This window comes from Tachypleus tridentatus, chromosome 4 (assembly GCF_004210375.1).
Source record: "Tachypleus tridentatus isolate NWPU-2018 chromosome 4, ASM421037v1, whole genome shotgun sequence".
Lineage (NCBI taxonomy): Eukaryota > Metazoa > Arthropoda > Merostomata > Xiphosura > Limulidae > Tachypleus > Tachypleus tridentatus.
In genome coordinates this window covers 94908669-94927805 of record NC_134828.1, presented here as the reverse complement: position 1 = coordinate 94927805, position 19137 = coordinate 94908669, and the positions used below count along the sequence as shown (strand labels likewise).

The window sequence follows — 19137 nt, the reverse complement described above, 5'->3', positions numbered from 1 at the left end:
ATAAGTACATTTGTAAGATTATACAAATTTAGCCTTTTTTGGAACCCTGATTCAGAATTGCTACTCCTGAAAAGTTCACCTGTGAATAGGGTCGGTGAGACAGTGATTGAAGTCTCCCTATCATTATTCATTATTTAAACATTATTCTTGAATGTATTTCAGGACTTCTGTTTAGAATATTGTTTTACTCTATTAACGTGTCAGTAATAATACCCAACATTTCCCCTAAAGTCTAGAAGTCATTTTTTGTCTTTGTTTTTCTCGACCCATTAGGGCCGCCTTCGATTTACGTCATGAAGACGTTTTAACAGACTTTCAAAAGTTAAGCTGGAAGACTGCACGCTGCACGTGTGATTTTGATCCGCATATGTAAAGGCTTGTGATTGTTTCCCTTGGTCTGTCAGATCCAGGTCGTTTAGTGTGTTGTTATCACTTAGTAATGCGAGCAATATGTATCGAAACTTCTTTGTTGTTTTCTTGACTTTGATTTGGTATTGTATGAGTTATGTGGACGCTAAGCTTTCATATGATAAAAGTGAGTACCTTTTCAAGTCAAAATGAGTGTTGAATAAACGTTATTTGTAAAGAATTCTATTATTTGCTATGCTAAACATGCAGCACCAGCTTATTTTTGTAACGGAGCCCAGGAAGAATAGTATGGCTTAAAGGATGCCTTGTTAGCAAATTCTTTGTAAAGGTTTTAATATTTTTCAAATAGTAGTTTTTGTTTTGTTAAAGAAAGCCAGGTGGTTAAGGCACTTAACGCGTAATCCGTGGGTCGCGGGTTCGAATCCTTGTCACCTCAAACATGCTCTTCCTTTCAGCCTTGGTGGCGTTATAATGTGATGATCAATCGTACTATTCGTTGGTAAAACAGTAGTCCAAGAGTTGGCGGTGGATGGTGAGGACTAGCTGCCTTCCTTCTTGTCTTATACTGCTAAATTAGGGATGGCTAGTGGAGATAGCTCTTGTGTAGCTGTGCACGAAATTCAAAACAAACCAAACAACACACAAATAATGTGCTGTAAGGTCATGTAGAGTTAACCCTTTCTTTTAAAATAAAGCACAGTACTCAATGAAAATATATTCAACTAGAGGCCTAGTTTTATCATGACATAAGTAATTTCAGAAAATTTAATGCAGAACGTGCATCATCATTTCTTTCTTTGTAGAAGGCTTTAATAACTAAAATATGTAGTAGTACGTGTATAAAAATGTCCAGACAAATAAAGAAACTATCCGAACTCCGCTTTTTAAAATCATTAATCAAATAAATTCTTATGAAGATTGATGTGTTTGAGGAACACATTACGAACATAATGTTTTATGAGTTTTAAAAAGGCAAGAGTGTAGCAGAAACTGCACTAAACATTCAAGGTGTTTATGGTGTGGAGTCTTTCAGTGAAATAAAACGTCAAAGGTGGTTTCAGAAGTTTAGATCATGTGACTACAGCTTGAGTGATGCGCCACGTTCAGGTCGTCTTGTTGAGTTTAATGATTACTTGCTGCTGGGTGCAATTGATGAAGTTTGTGCTGTAACAATTGAATAACTTCAATTGTTACAGCACATAACTTCAACAGCTTGGTGAGGTGTCAAAACTTGGTAAATAGGTCCTCCATAATTAGACACAAGCTAACCTTAGAGCAAGGGTGGATATTCGCGCTTCTCTGCACTCTCGTGAACGTAAGTCACCTTTTATGATAAATTAGAGACCGGAAATGAAGGTAAACTGGTTAAAGCACAGCCCAAAATGAACCTCCACCCAAGGAAAGTCTCGTTAAACGTTTGGTGGGGTATTGTTGGTGTGATCCACTTTGAGTTGCTGCCACTCAATGTAACGATTCCATCAGACTTCTCTTGTTAACAGTCAGAGCGCATGAATGTTGTACTGAAAGAAAAGAGGCATATTTTGATCAATCGTAAAGGTGTTATGTTACACCAGAATAATGCACAGCCCCATAAAGCAAGGATCACATCTCTAAAGATTGAAGAGCTAGATTGGATAAAACTTCCACATATTTTCCAGACCTTGCCCCATCTGATTATCATCTATTCCGAAGGTTACAGAACTATTTTGATTGAAAGGAGCTTGGAACACATGATGTCAAAACTACCCTCTATACATTCTTTTCCTTCAAACCCCAAGAATTATATAGAAGTTGCATTCAGAAGCTTGTGAATCGTTGGCAGGAGGTAATTAATAATAATAGAACACACGTTATTGGTTAAATAACATTAAGATCATTTGAAATCCTTTCTCTTTTTCAGAACCTAAAATGGGACATTACTTAATGGATAACCTGATAGAACAAGAAAAAATGTATTTCCAATTTGTGGTAACGATTAATTATTTAATGTTTTTAATGTAGGCTTAATTTGATTGAGGTCTTGCAGTAACTACTTTATTAATAAAAACAAACAAAAACTACCAATATAGTGTGTTATTGTGTGGTAAGTGGTGTACGATGTGGGTTCGTCTTTCTGATGGCAGCTTTGCCGTTATATTAGTATTTTAAGAAATATGTTATTATTTATATAGGTTTATCTCAAACCCTTCAACACGCATTTGAAGAATCTACCGGGAGCGTTGGACTAGTGTTTCGCCACCTAGCGCCTAAAAGAAAATATCAAGAGAAGCACGTCATTTTAACTGTGAATTCTTCAGAAACTAAATACCAGTTCAGCTTTACACTAGAACGAACATATCACAGAGGTGAGAAATCAGAGTTCATTTAAATTAAATAGAAGTAAACAATTAGAAGGATTTTAAATAGTTTTACTAATAATCAGTAATTCAGGCAAGTTCTAAATTTTATCAAAATTAGTATGAACTGCTCATTACGTCTCGTGGAATACCTTAAGATTAAGAGTGATCTAAAATAGCTTACAATACTATAGTGTCGGTCCACCAATAATAGAACAAATTTTGTGCCAGTTTGTAGTTTCACTGCCTTAAGAAAACTAGCAAATACGTTAAAAAAAATTTCATGAAGGATGTAGATGTAGGAATGATTAACATCAATCCAGAATGCAGAAAGGATAGTCGAGATGTCATTTGCATCATTTCTAAATATTAGCACAGTGTGAATAGACAAAACATAGGGTAAATTATACTTAATGTGATTAATTAATCACACATATATGTATATTGTTATTTGTTAATTTTTGTCTGTGGTATTATATGGGGACGATACAATGTCATGTCTACTGTCTTGATTACAATGTTATTATATGGGGACGATACAATGCCATATCTACTGTCTTCTTTACAATGTTATTATAAGGGGATGATACAATGTCATTTTTACTGTCTTGTTTACAATGTTATTATATAAGGACGATACAATGCCATGTCTACTGTCTTGTTTACAATGTTACCATATGGGGACGTTACAATGCCATGTCTACTGTTTTCTTTACAATGTTATTATTTGGGGATGATACAATGTCATTTTTACTTCTTGTTTACAATGTTATTATATAAGGACGATAGAATGCCATGTCTACTGTCTTGTTTACAATGTTATTATAAAGGGACGATACAATGCCATGTCTACTGTCTTATTTACAATGTTATTATATGGGGACGATACAATGCCATATCTACTGTCTTCTTTACAATGTTATTATATGGGGACGATACAATGCCATGTCTACTGTCTTCTTTACAATGTAATTATATGGGGACGATAAAATGCCATGTCTACTGTCTTGTTTACAATGTTACCATATGGGAACGTTATAATGCCATGTCTACTGTCTTCTTTACAATGTTATTATTTGGGGATGATACAATGTCATTTTTACTGTCTTGTTTACAATGTTTTTATATAAGGACGATACAATGCCATGTCTACTGTCTTATTTACAATGTTATTATATGGGGACGATAAAATGCCATGTCTACTGTCTTGTTTACAATGTTATTATATAGGGACGATACGATGTCATGTCTACTGTCTTGTTTACAATGTTATTATAAGGGGACGATACAATGTTATGTCTACTGCCTTGTTTACAATGTTTTTGACTGATTGATATCAGCCATTCCTATATTTATTTCATTTTTTAAAAACATTTTTCAATACTCCTTTGCTAGTTTTACTGCAGTATTTCAATATAGGCAGAAAAGTTGTATTTATAAAAAATAAAGGTCTGAATACAATAATGGTCTAATATTTATTGTTTATCTATTATTGGCTACCAGTTCCAGTATTTACGCTGTTTAAATGAACATCAAGTTTTAAAGAAAGCTGATTTCAAGGGTTAATATTAACATCGTTTACACTGTTATTATGATGCTTTATGAACTGCTATTAGTTATTAATCATACTTATAAAAGGGAATTTCCCGTTTGAAATTATGTTACCACATTTGGCTGACACCGTTTTTCAGGAACAGAAGAACAAGAAATTTCAACATTTTCGGGATAATATTTACAGACATTCCAAGACCTTGTGACTCAGTTATTAAATAGACGTTGCTAAAAAGAAAAGACTGTACAACAGTTTAAATTTGTGGCAAAATATTGAGGAAATATTTAAAAAACTCACCATTTTGACGAAGAGTCGATAGCTTGTTCACTGTATGAAGGTTTATTAAAAACCTATGATTGCAGAAGGTCTAAAAGATAACAAATACAAAATTTAGATTGTTTAGTCACAGAATGGTAATCCAGAATACTGTTGATGGTGGGTGTTGTTAGCTAGTCTGTTAGATGTGAGTATGGGATGGCTATGGGCAGATATCTCTTTTGTAACCTTACATCAGATTCTGAAACAAAGAGATTAGTAGTTGATCGCAACGTTTGATGTTAATAAAGTAGTTTTTAGATCATCTTATTAGATACCTGATCTGGCATGCTCTGGTGGTTAAGGCACTCAACTAGTGATCTGAGGATCACAGAATCGAATACCCGTCACTTCAAATATGTTCGATTTTTCAGCAGTGAAGGCGTTATAATGTGACGATCAATTCCACTATTTGTTGGTAAAAGAGTAGCCCAAGAGTTGGCGAAGAGTGGTGATGACTAGTTGTCTTCCTTCTTGTCTTAAACTGCTGAATTAGAGACGGCTAGCGCAGATAACCATTGTGTAGCTTTGCGCGAAATTCAAAAACAAACAAACAATCCTTGATACCATTTTAGTCTCACTGTTACACGATAAGAAAAGTTTTGAAAATTATAGTGGTTTCATGCTAATAATATACTTACACAAATGAAAATACATCAACTCTATTAAAAATAAGTTGCGAGATACAGTGTAATATACCGAATATAGCAAATTATGTTTATTTGAGAAACGTGTATATTTTGACGAAAATAGTTGAAAGCATATCCAATACATTTTGAACACAAAATATGAACTGCCTTTCTTATGTGATTAACTTAAACAGGATATTTTTGATAACCTTTCATATATTTGCTGTGCCACGAGATATAAAGCTACGTTTATTTCTCATATCTGTTCACTAGTGGTTAATGTTTTGATCTGTGACAGTTTAATAAAATAAGGTTTTGGTTTTGTTATTTAGGTGTACTTAGTCAAATGTACTTGATTTACTTCCCAATTACATTAATAAAATAATTTTAATTTGTACTGAGTTATAACTTGTGATTGCCAACATTATAACGATTATACTATATACTGGCATAACGTATCTCAGAACGCCTGGTGCGGGTATTAACACTTTTACTAATGAAGCATAGAACACAACGTTTTGACCTTCTTTCAGGTCAACCTGAAGATCACTTAGGAAAGTCGAAACGTTGTTCTCTGCTTTATTAGTAAAAGTGTTAATACCCATGCCAGCCGTTTCGAGATATATTTTTATTTCATATGGGTTTTTCGTCATCAAGATATACCACCATAATATTCGCTTATGTAGCATATGTTGCGAATATAAATGATTTTATGGTTTTAGTTAAACATCCATGATTGCAGCTTAAATACTCTTAATAGAAGCTGGAGTTCCTAAGTAATGAACCAGAGCAGTATAATTGTTACAGAGTTCAGTTTTTGCTTATTGATTTAGAGAAATTAAATATTTATAGTTAAGTTCAGTTAGAAATTTTCAACAATCGATATCGAAATTTGTGCTGATATTTGGTAACTTAAGGTATCATAGAAATTCAGTTTAACTTGATTCATTAAAGTTTGCTTTAAATATCGCACAAAGATATTTGAAGGTTATTTGTGATATCCGTCCTTGATTTAGTACCAGAAGGAAGGTAGTTTAACCACCACCACCTCCTGGTTTACTCTTTTAACAACGAATAGTGAGATTGGCTGCAACATTATAATGGTTATACGGCTGAAAGGTCGAACATGTTAGCCGTGTAGGTGGTGGGTGTTGCAATGTTGTTGTCTTCTCTCTGGTAAGAAATTCAAATTAGGAACGACAATGCATGAAGTTGTTGTTTCTGTTTGTTTTTACGTACAAAGCTAAATAAAGGTAATATGTGATCTGCCCACCACGAGTATCGAAACTCGGTTTCTAGTGCTATAATTTCGTAGACATTTTAGTATGTTACTGGGAGACAACAATGTACGAAATTAGAGATCTCTGAACGTGCCGTTTAACCCATATTTTGCATGTGGTATTCAGGTTAAAAATACCAAAACTTGGAACTTTGAAATATTGTTAGGGTAACGTATAAAAAGAAACTAAAAAGTACCAAAGACATAAGTTTTTCTTTTCCAGAATTAATATTGAAGACTTATATAGTCATGTAATACAGTGTGTAAAGTTAAAGAAATTTAAATGGAAAACTTAATAAACTGTGTTTTTATTTTATTGTTTATAACTGCTAAACACGAGTGATAATAGTATCATTTACGTTTCTGAAACACAAATAGTCTATAGTTTTATATTTGCCATCATATCGTATTTATGTAAAACACATAAAGTAAGTGTATCCTATTCAGATGTACATTTTTTTATGATTCAACTCAAAGATACAAACTAGGTTATTGTATCTCTTCTTACCGCGAATATTGAAACCCAATTTCCTGCCGTGTACGAAACAATGAATTGACCATCTGTTAGAGTTACCTGGTGGACCTTTTCTAATATTTAAAAATAATAATTATCATCCTAATGCGTTTGTTTTGGACATCTAGAAAGAATAAAGAGTTATAAGAAAAAACTATTAAGGAGAGATATAGAAAAGTGAAAGACACGACTATTCCCTGATGTTTTTTTTATTTTATTTTAGTAACAATAATAAAGGCCCGCCATCGTCAAGCGTATTAAGGCGTGCGACTCGTAATTTGAGGGTTGCGGGTTCGCATCCCCGTCGCGCCAAACATGCTCGCCCTTTCAGCCGTGGGGGAGTTATAATGTGACGGTCAATTCCACTATTCGTTGGTAAAGGAGTAGCCGAAGAGTTGACGGTGGGTGGTGATGACTAGCTGCACAAATAGATTTATTTGTAAGACAGTTTTTACTGAAGCTTTATAGACAGCTTCGTATAAGTATCAGTGTTAGAAGTCTTTGCACAAACATTAACCGAATAACTGCAGTTCTGTAAACTGAGGACAAGTACAAACATGAAACCATCTAACGTTGAGAAATGGTCCTTCTGCCTGATTATAAGTGATTGCTAATAAACCAGTTGTTTTAATTGTTTTGAAACCATGCCTCATGTGAACTTTGTTAATGCTTTCAAGAATATAATTCTTTACCCTTGCTAAGTACCAGTGAGTGCCCTCGTCTTGACAAACATCAGGGCGACGTCAGAAACATGAACATTAAAACCTGCTTTATGAAGGTTGTCGCACAGAACTAATTCTACTATCATGAAAACCGTTTAAGAAAGAAAAATGGGGCTAACAGATCTTTTGCCACAAAGAAATACAAGAATAAATGTAGCAACTGTTGCTACAGAACATCATTTTGTAATAAAACATTGCATGTTACAAGATTTAGCGATTGTTTTTAGTAAGAAATAAGTGGTCAAAATAACTACGTGTTGATCATTATACTACGAGAACGATGGGCAAAAAGATGGACTTTCATATTCATATTAAGTAATTTGAGAATGATAGTCACCAGATGGCCTTTTAAGAAGTCAATGTTTTTAAACGATAGAATAAACGTGATATCTTGTCTTATGCTTTGATCATCAGAAAGAAGACAATTAAAAATATATCTGATAATTATGATCAACCAGGCCACAAGATATGTAATTTGATCTGAAGCTAAAATATAAACCTTAAAATAACTGATATTTAATCTGGATACATATGGTTACGTATTCTCTATCTTTTTTACCTCAATGGTATAAAGTATCATGCTCATAGTTTCCACGTGAATACATATCCAAATTTGGTTAGGTTCCAAGACAAGTAAGCTTGTTTACTGGGGGAACGCAAAGGGGGAATGTAGTTAATTACCGTACTTGTTTGTTTTACGAAACCATTACAGTAAACTTCAGTAGCAGTCTCTACTTGCAAGTTCAACATACGTCACATTCATTAACTGTAAAGAAGTGACGCAGTTACACGTGGGTTCTACACTTAAATAAAGCCCGGCATGGCCAGATGGTTAAAGCACTCGACTCTTAATCTGAGGGTCGCGGGTTCGAATCCCCGTCACACCAAACGTGCTTGCCCTCTTAGCCGTGAGAGCACTATAATGTAACAATCAATCCCACTATTCGTTGGTAAAATAGTAGCCCAAGAGTAAGCGATGGGTGGTGATGACTAGCTGTCTTGCCTCTAGTCTTACACTTCGAAATTAGGGACAGCTAGCGAAGATAGCCCTCGTGTAGCTTTGTTCGAAATTGAAAAGAAACCAAACAATTAAATAACAACACGAGATTATTTTCATTACTTACACTATTATACTTAACTGTTAATTTGTGTATTTTGCTATATATCAAAAGCAGCAGTGTGGAATAGATATAAATTTTGAGAAACATTTTATTTGGTCATACGAGTAAAAAGGGAAAACTCGCTGTTTTCCGAGCATGACAAAATAATTAGAAAATGAAGCAAAGAAATCTATAAACATAAATTATTCAAGTATATATATATATATTATTGCCTCAGTGTTTATGGCATTCCTGGATTGATTTTCTAAAGTGTTATACGGTTATGAAATCATTTTTTACCACTGCTTTCTATTGACCGAACATTATCATTTCAGAAAACCTAATGTAGAATTATTTGAACGTTTTTCAATTTATCAAATGGATAGTTTAATTTCAATAATTATCGACTTATAAGAATCTCGACTCAGAACATGAATATTTAGTTCTAATAACATTTTTCTAATTCCTTTTCATTTATTGTTGAATTTATCGTCAACAAGTCAAAGGCACCTACTATACAAGAATTCTAACCCCAACAATACCAACATAGTATATATATATATATATGTGCTATAAATAGAACATTAAGTAAAAGTCTTTAACCACTGGCCCAGCATGGCCAGGTGAGTTAAGGCGTGCGACTCGTAATCTGAGGGTCGTGGATTCGCATCCCCGTTACATCAATCATGCTCACCCTTTCAGCCGTGGGGGCGTTATAATGTGACGGTCAATCCCACTATTCATTGGTAAAAGAGTAGCCCAAGAGTTGGTGGTGAGTGGTGATGAATAGCTGCCTTCCCTCTAGTCTTACACTGCTAAATTAGGGACGGTTGGCGCAAGAATACCCTCGAGTAGCTTTGCGCGAAATTCAAAACAAATAAACTTTAACCACTATAAGAATTTTAACCGAGTGAGTCACTCCAATAATGAATACACAACGACAAACGGGGGTATATTGAGCAGTGTCTTGGCACGCCTCTCGAACCTGTAATATAATATTGTTTTATTTCGGACGAGTCTCCGATTTATTACGTCACGAAATTTGAATTTGAGCTTATTAGCTAATTAGTTCTCCGCTGGTATAGGGGTAATTCTATGGATTTAGAACGCTAAAATTAGGGTTTCGATTCCCCTCGGAGGCCTCAACAGATAGCCCGATGTGACTTTGCTATATGAAAACACACACACACATATCATATATACATACATTTGAATTTTATTAATTAACAGAACTCTTGTGTAATGTGTATTATTATTAGTATTATATTGATTTACTTTCAAAATTGGTAGATCTGGTCGTGTTCGCTCTGCCTCGGTTGACTCGATGAATTAAGGTTTAGCTTCACTCAGTTAGGGTTCAAACACGTAAATCTTTGTATCCATTTCCTTACTTCCAAGAAAAAAATATACAAAACAACAACAAAAAAATTGTTTATTTGCGCTAAGCTTCAACATACCAATAAAGAGATCTGCTATTGAGCGAAAGGCCACATCGGCACAGTATTTAGCACACATAGAGTAGTTGATTTATTATCATTTTGCACTCTTCTTTACTTTTAGTCAGAATTCTTATTAATAATTAGTAGGAACCCCTACTTAGAATTATTGTAATTATTTATCTTGGCTTCAAGAATGGGACGATTTGGTTTGTTTTGAATTTCGCGCAAAGCTACACGAGAGTTATTTACCCTAGCCGTCCGTAATATAACAGTGTAAGCTAGTCATCACCACCCAACGCCAACTCCTGGGCTACCGTTTTACCAACAAATAGTGGTATTGACCGTTATATTATAACGCTCCCACGGATGAAAGGACAAGCACATTTAGTATGACAGGGATTCGAACCCGCGATTCTCGAATTACAAGACGAGTGCCTTAACCACATGGCCACGACGAAAATACTTATATTCTAGTAATTATGAAAATAAAACAGCTTATAGTTCATAGCAGGTAATAAGTACTTATTAACTGCTGTAATATCTATTTTTTGTGTTACAGTTACGATTGATACAAAGGATCGAGGACATGGAAATAAACAACACCTTCACGTTAAAGGAATGCACAAAAGAAGTTACCACAGGAGTATTCTTTTGTTCCTTTCGCCTCCTAGTGGAGAAAATCCTTCTCAACTTCGACTCTATTCTGATTGCGACTTCCAGGGTCAATTGACCATTCCCTTATCTTTGTTTGAAATGGTCCAGAGACAGAATGGAACAAATATAAAAGTAGTAAGTTTAGCTCTGATGGTTCGACTTTACAGTTTAACATAACAGACATATACAAATATTGTAAGTTATGTAACACAACATACTCAAAATACTTCCTTATTATCAATGTTTCTAACTGGTGTTCGATACAAATGATATCATGAAACAAAGTTTGGTATTGTTTGCCTGTTTTTATGTTGGTCCATCTCTGCTGTGCCCACTAAAAGTATAGAAATTCAATTTAAAACTTTTTAAACCTCCATATTTTGTATTGAGCCAATAAACGGTAGTTTGATAACAGGGTATGTTCGTATAATATGTATAATTTACATAAACATTATTATAAAAAAGTAACATTAAACGTTTTATGAAATATAAAGAGATAATTTTAACAGAATGTAATAAACACTATTGATATTTAAAAATTAAGTTTTTTAAAATTAAGAAACGTGATTCTGGACTAAGAAACATGAAACCGTCAATTAACGTTTATAATTTTAACTCAAGCTTCTGTAAACTTGATTCAGAATATAAGAACATTTCAATCACATGTACTTTATTTATGATAAATACACGAAGTTAAGTAGAAATACCTTGAACAAGAATTATTTTGGCGCTTTTTTAAATACTGAAAACTGTTAACCCAACTTTACTAGTAAATATTCCAGATCTAAGCGTATGTAATCTTCAGCCTATCCAACATTCATTGTTAGTTGCTAACAACGTAACTGTCATTACTGTCAGTTAAGAACGTAATAATTTGATATTTTTTACGCTTTCACTTCGTATAGTTCTTTCATTTTCTTCCATCAAGAACATTTTACCAACTTTGTGAGTTTTCCTAAAAATGTCAGCTTCATCAGTGGAAAATAAAACAGATTATGTTGCACGTGCTCGGTGGAGATATTCTGAGTGTAATCGCCCACTAATCTCTTCCACTTGTGCTTGATAGGTTGTGTAACTTACTAGGATTCGCGTGAGAAACTGTCAAACTTGTCGTTTGCTGGGACTGTTGTTTGTTATCACTGCTAATTAGGCTTAACTTTATAGAGCCATTTATAAAGCTGTAAACAATAACAAAGATTAAAATTATCACCTTCTATTTTTCTTAACCATTAAATAGATATTTCACATAAAATGTATGAGCATACCAAGGTTTCATATCGAAACCTATCAGGTCACAGCTGTATTTGCTGTTCATCACAAATGGTATTAACTAAATAAACGGACATATAATCCGTGGCTCGTTTCTCCGTTGTGAGCTAAACTCAGATACCTTGTTGTTCAGTTTTGTGCTAAAAAATTAAAGAAACGACAACAATCAAATTTAGTTTTTCAGTTGTCGCTTATTTAATTTAAAAAAATTGAAACCAAAACCTATTGTATCAGTTTTATTCACTTATAAAACTAATTGTAAATCATCTTTTTATTCCCCTGATTTGTTTAATTGATAGCTTTAATTACATTGTCCTCCAAATTACATAATACAGCTTTCAGTAGGAGTTCTTTTTTATTACATACACGAAATAAATACAGTTCCATTACATAATATGTGATGTAAGTATTGCATTATTTTTCTGTATACGATTGATTTATCTTAAATTTTGCGCAAAGCTATACGAGGGTTATCTACAGTAGCAGTATTTTATTTAAGTATTATTTTAAACTACGGTAATTAATCCTACGAATCTTATTTGCAAAGTATCCATATAGTCCCTAAAACATACATGCATTTTATCACTAATATCATAAAAACCCTGTAATTTCAATTACGAATTGATTGTTAATATAATATGAAACTTTATAAAATATGGAATATTGTGCTTTGAGTATCACTTGAATTTTTATAAATTTTAAATAAGGAGGAAATCTGAAGTGCTTTCGTACATAATAAAAGTTTTTCAGTCTAAAATAATTATCTAGACTTAAATAATTGATTTTATCTGTTATTTTAAATTCTACACAATTTACACCACCTCTATTTATGTTGTATTTGAAATATGTTAATAAATGAAAATATGAATTCAGTTAATTAATATCTACTTCCCAGTGTGTGTAAACATAAGTATCCTTTCTTAAACATATATACAAGGGTTCTTTTTTTTGTGACGTCTATAGTAGACACCATGGATAAATTCCTTAAACATATGCATTGGTGTTTTGAGAATTGTGGAAAAATAATATCATATAACCATTCACTATAATATATTATTTTAGTTTTATTAACATTGGTAAATACAAATCATTATTTCACACTAGCAAATTGAAAGTGTTATATTAAGCTGCACAGTTGTAACGTGCTAAACGTATTTTAGTTTCTGAATGATATTTTTTCTCTGTAAATTTTGTAAAGTAACATGTGTTCTATAAGCACATGTCATGGTTCATGGTATCTTTAAAAAGTGCTTTAATTAATATTGTAAAGTAACATCTGTTCTATAAGCACATGTCATGGTTCATGGTATCTTTAAAGAGTGCTTTAATTAATATTGTAAAGTAACATGAGTTCTATAAGCACATGTCATGGTTCATGGTATCTTTAAAAAGAGCTTTAATTAATATTGTAAAGTAACATGTGTTCTATAAGCACATGTAATGGTTCATGGTATCTTTAAAAAGTGCTTTAATTAATATTGTAAAGTAACATGTGTTCTATAAACACATGCCATGGTTCATGGTATCTTTAAAAAGTGCTTTAATTAATATTGTAAAGTAACATGTGTTCTATAAACACATGCCATGGTTCATGGTATCTTTAAAAAGTGCTTTAATTAATATTGTAAAGTAACATGTGTTCTATAAGCACATGTCATGGTTCATGGTATCTTTAAAGAGTGCTTTAATTAATATTGTAAAGTAACATGAGTTCTATAAGCACATGTCATGGTTCATGGTATCTTTAAAAGAGCTTTAATTATATTGTAAAGTAACATGTGTTCTATAAGCACATGTAATGGTTCATGGTATCTTTAAAAGTGCTTTAATTATATTGTAAAGTAACATGTGTTCTATAAACACATGCCATGGTTCATGGTATCTTTAAAAAGTGCTTTAATTAATATTGTAAAGTAACATGTGTTCTATAAGCACATGTCATGGTTCATGTTATCTTTAAAAAGTGCTTTAATTAATATTGTAAAGTAACATGTGTTCTATAAGCACATGCCATGGTTCATGTTATCTTTAAAAAGTGCTTTAATTAATATTGTAAAGTAAAATGTGTTCTATAAGCACATGTCATGGTTCATGGTATCTTTAAAAAGTGCTTTAATTAATATTGTAAAGTAACATGTGTTCTATAAGCACATTTCATGGTTCATGGTATCTTTAAAGAGTGCTTTAATTAATAACGTTAACTCGTTTGTGGATTTTTTATGGACCACGGAGTAAATTAATTTCTCTGAAATCAAAACTTAGACTAATTGGTAGAAAAAAAAAACGAAACCAAATATTTATTATTCGTTTTCGAGACTACCATGTGGCGTATAACTAGTTAAGAACATATCAGAACTATCTACTTTTGATCCATAAGCACGGGTGGACTAGAATATAAATTATTAATGGTTGACATAAGAAAGTGTTTGTTTACATACTTTTATATATATATATGTATTAATAACATACTACAAATGCTTGTTCACAAAATTTATTAGGACAATAACTGCTTGTTAAATGGATTGAAAGTCATTCTTTGAAATTCTACATGTAGCATCTTCGCACGATAGTAACACATTACGTTTCGTTATTTAAAACAGAACTGTCGGTTTGTTACAAAATGTTAGGACGTAAATGTGCTATTTATGACTCAAAAACAAGGTTCGTATCATTGCATACATTTTTTACAGATGTCGCTGTTCCGCGATAAATCATAAGTTTTACATCACTACAGAAAGTAGTATGCCTAATAAGTAACTTGATAATTGCAAAAATAAGTCTGTTTCTTAATTAGCGAGCAATATAATAAATCTAAAAAAGTAAGTAAAAAATTGAATACCCGATTTTATTCAATAAGTGTATCATATAATTTAACAAACGTATCATATACGTTTAACAACTTTATTTTTTGACTACGTAGGTGGCCGTGCATTGAGCAAATTAAATACTTCAGTGTAATATGTTACAGTAGAAAGAGGCCAAGGAACAAACCAACCAGTAATATATTTCAAGGCTAATATTTCCTTTAAGAGATAGAAAAGATGGCGGCGTAACGCCTCAGTTTTACTTGACTTATAGATCAGAATTTTTTTCATTTGTTGTTTATTAACTTGATTCTGTTAAATAGTTTGATCGATAAATCATTTATAATATTTAACTAATTCAGATTTGAAACAGCTTAACAAATTATATTACATTGCATGTCAGTTATTCAAGAGGTCATTACATATAGAATTAGAAATTGGTAGAATACTTGGGATGAACGATAAATCCTCTTTAGTATTGAAATTATATCAAAATATATCTTAAAAAAGGCTTTATAGTTATCAAGGTAAACGAATTCTGAGGAATAGCTTCCAAAAGACCGTAACTCAAATGGAGTTTCTTTATAAAGGATCGGATGTCACAGAATTTGATTTTAAATGTTTTAGTACTTGAATATAAAATCTGGTACACTGAAGAAACAAAAAAGCGAATTACATACACAAAATAATAATAATCAGAAACGTTGTTAGAACTCAGTGTAAGTTTATACTGAAGAAAAACCTGAAGTGTTCAAACATAAAACATAATTACTTTAGTAGATCAGCTGCACACATTTTTAATTGTAAAAAAAACTGATGGCCTGATACATGTTACCAGATATAAACATATTCTTGATGACGAAAACCTTTAAATAAAAACGTATCTCAGAACGGCTGATATGGGTATTATTAACACTTTTATTGACAAGCAGAGAACAACGTTCTGAGATACATTTTTATTAAGTTTAAACGGAAAGAAGGAATTTTTAAACATTGCGCGTAATTTGATGTTCAAAAGCAAAATAAATTACAGTCTGTACTTTCCTTTCAAGGAGTACGACAAAAAAGTTGACGTGTCCGTATATAACGATGTTAAACTTCAGAGGGCGCTAGAAGAAGCTGGTTGCCTGGTGTCGAGAATGCAAAATATTCAACCATCACAGGAGAACTACCTTAACGGAAAGGGTAATGTTAATAATTTTAAAAATCTTACATTTGAATCAGTAATTTCATTTGAATGTGAACTGACAGTAAACCTCTCCACTCTTCTTGAGTGTGTACTTAATCCATGTAATCTATGTGTCTTACTATGTTATATTATAAAACTATGTACTTCACAGTTAATATATCACTTGTTTGTTTATTTGTGTTATAAGTAACTGATAATTCTTTATTCATATTTGGTCTCTTGTCTGAAGATCTCCAGCTGTTGGTGAGAGCACTGATGGAGCTGACAACTTCCATGAAAGAAATGCGTCAACATGTTGACATTCAGGTAATTTGTTACATGTTGTTAAAAATATGTGCAACATAGTTCATTCAAATACAGTTTAGATATAACGTTAATGCTCAATCTAAGGAAAGAAAATTCAGAAAATTTGTGTTGAAATCAGTGTTAGTTCTACTGCTCTACTTATGAGGAGATGAATAGTGCGGATGGAGCCTTTATTATTAGTGTATTGAGTAGGATACATAACATGATGTATATATATATATATATATTTGTCTCTTTTTTATTGTAATTATAGAGTGCTTGAAGTTTCAATATCATGCTATGAATAAATCAAAATGTTGGTTAAATCTGACTGACCCTTGATTATAAGTGACCTTTAGAGAACGTAACTGATTATAAGTGATTTTAGAGAACGTAACTATTGTATATAAACGACTTTTATTTTAAGTTTGATACTATAATATTAATCAGTTTATATAGTGCGAGCAATAAATTATGTTATTTTAAAACCAATAATTATGACACGTGTTGTTAGATAACACTTTACGAATAATTGTCGAATTGTTCAATTGTTGGAAGCTGACGTCATGTTACTTGAACTTTCCAAATATTTCTCGTTTGTTTACGTCAGCGTTTTTACATGTATATATATTAATGTGAAGGAAGTTCTAGGCCTCAGTTGAACTCTTCATAAATAGGAATACAAAATTTGAGAGGAAGTTAAATAAAAGAGCTAGAGACAGACTAGGTGTTCGTATATTTAGCCATAAAGTGTGTGTAGTGGTGACTTTTAAAGTAAATAATGACGTCGTGTATTGTAATACATAAAGCTTCGCCTTGTCAGTTCGCTTCTAAGTAAATGAATCAGACAGTGTGCACTTTTGATAAGAAGCTAATTATAAATGTGGTTTAAGCTATAAGAATGGTGGTGCTATAGAAACCTGACATTTGGTGAACCATCAAGGATACCACGATAAAAACAGATGTGAATATCGGAAAAATAGAACCGTATACAAACAGCTATAGAGATTGCAATGACGCTATACAACAACCATGTTGACTGTTTGTTTGCCTTTTGAATTTCGAACAAAGCTACTGGAGAGCTATCTGCGCTAGCCGACCCTAATTTAGCAAAGGGAAGGAAGCTAGTGATCACCACCCACCGCTAACTCTTGGGCTACTATTTTGCCACTGGTGATTGGAACGTGTGGCAATCATTGAGTAATGCCAACATATCACAATAGGGTGCAGCACTGAGAATCATTTTAGTATCTGATGGCCAAATGAGAGGCGGGGTATATCTGTGTGTGCTGATTGATGAAACAGTGAGAAATCTAACCAGTGTATAAGATATTTTGAGGATACTTGTAGGAAGGCACTTATCTATGATTTGATGGCCAGCAGTATACCAGGCAGAATAAATGTGGAGAAAACAGACAGAAGGATATTGATGAGGCACTTGTTTGTTTGTTTTTTGAATTTCGCACAAAGCTACTCGAGGGTTATCTGTGCTAGCCGTCCCTAATTTAGTAGTGTAAGACTAGAGGGAAGGCAGCTAGTCATCACCACCCACCGCCAACTCTTGGACTACACTTTTACCAACGAAGAGTAGGAGTGACCGTCACATTATAACGCCCCCACACTGAAAGGGCGAGAATGTTTAGCGCGACGGGGATGTGAACCCGCGACTCTCAGATTACGAGTCGCACGCCTTAACACGCTTGGCCATGCCGGGCCTCATGAGGCACTTGTAACCACCACAGAAACTCCAGAGAAGAAAAGCAAGCAGAACATCAAGCCTCTTCAAGTACTGAAATATATAACATCTCAACATCTCTTTTGAACAAACCGATCACTGGAGATGTTACCAGATTCTGTAGGTCATTTGACACCTCCTAAAGGACAACAGCAAGAGGGAAGATAGCCAAGGTCCTACTGTGTGAGATGTCATTTTTAGAAAAAAAACATTTAATAGAATAACTGAGGCCCTTGAGCGGACAACTAGCGCTTATATCTGACAATGTTTTTTAAAGCTCTGGATTTAACTGTGATAATCGATTGTAACGAATATGTGTATACAGTTTGACTTGCTTTAATATAATACGTTAAAACAAATGGATTGTGAACTGTTCTTACTTTGTTGAAATTTATCGCCAGTAAGTCAAAGATACCTGCTATTAAGAATCGTTGTCGTATAAAAAAACCTGACAATACTGTTTATAGATAAGAATATAACGTTAAATGGCTAATGATATTTATGCAGTGGCTGAAACTGTTTCCTTAAATAGACCATATCAATAATTTATCGATAGGTTAAACTTGATAGGAGCTACAGTTGTCCGGAACTTGGTGAGTAGTTGAAGTTGTAGACATGTTTCCATTGTCTGTTTCACGACTTATAAAAAGGAAAACAAAAGGATGTGAAATGATACTATCACATATTGTTTTGGCTTTTAGAAAGTCAATGATTTTCAACCAGTCGGTAGGCACTGCTTGAATAAAAACATGAATTCTATAAATTTCATTATTAAGTTAACAATGTGACACTAAGAACTTCTACTAAATTGAAATACAATGTTCACAACTTTCTATATTTACATTTCAGACACGAGAGACCAAGCTTCTACGTGACACAATACAGAGGTGTGAGATGTGCAGAAGTAAGTTCTTTACATGGATGTAAACAGTTATTTATAAGTTTT

The 19137-nt window shown here is 33.0% G+C and overlaps 1 protein-coding gene across 1 annotated transcript in view; it reads left to right on the top strand.

Annotated features, from left to right (window-relative positions):
- Window positions 1-349: 349 nt before the first annotated feature.
- The window catches only part of LOC143249714 (cartilage oligomeric matrix protein-like), a 66833-nt gene continuing 48045 nt past the window's right edge, over window positions 350-19137 (top strand). The window contains exons 1-6 of the mRNA XM_076500028.1: window positions 350-535; window positions 2541-2714; window positions 10815-11044; window positions 16035-16167; window positions 16401-16477; window positions 19041-19095. Of these exons, the coding sequence (XP_076356143.1) occupies window positions 451-535; window positions 2541-2714; window positions 10815-11044; window positions 16035-16167; window positions 16401-16477; window positions 19041-19095 (754 nt within the window). The 5' untranslated portion in view covers window positions 350-450. The remainder of the gene's footprint in view (window positions 536-2540; window positions 2715-10814; window positions 11045-16034; window positions 16168-16400; window positions 16478-19040; window positions 19096-19137) is intronic.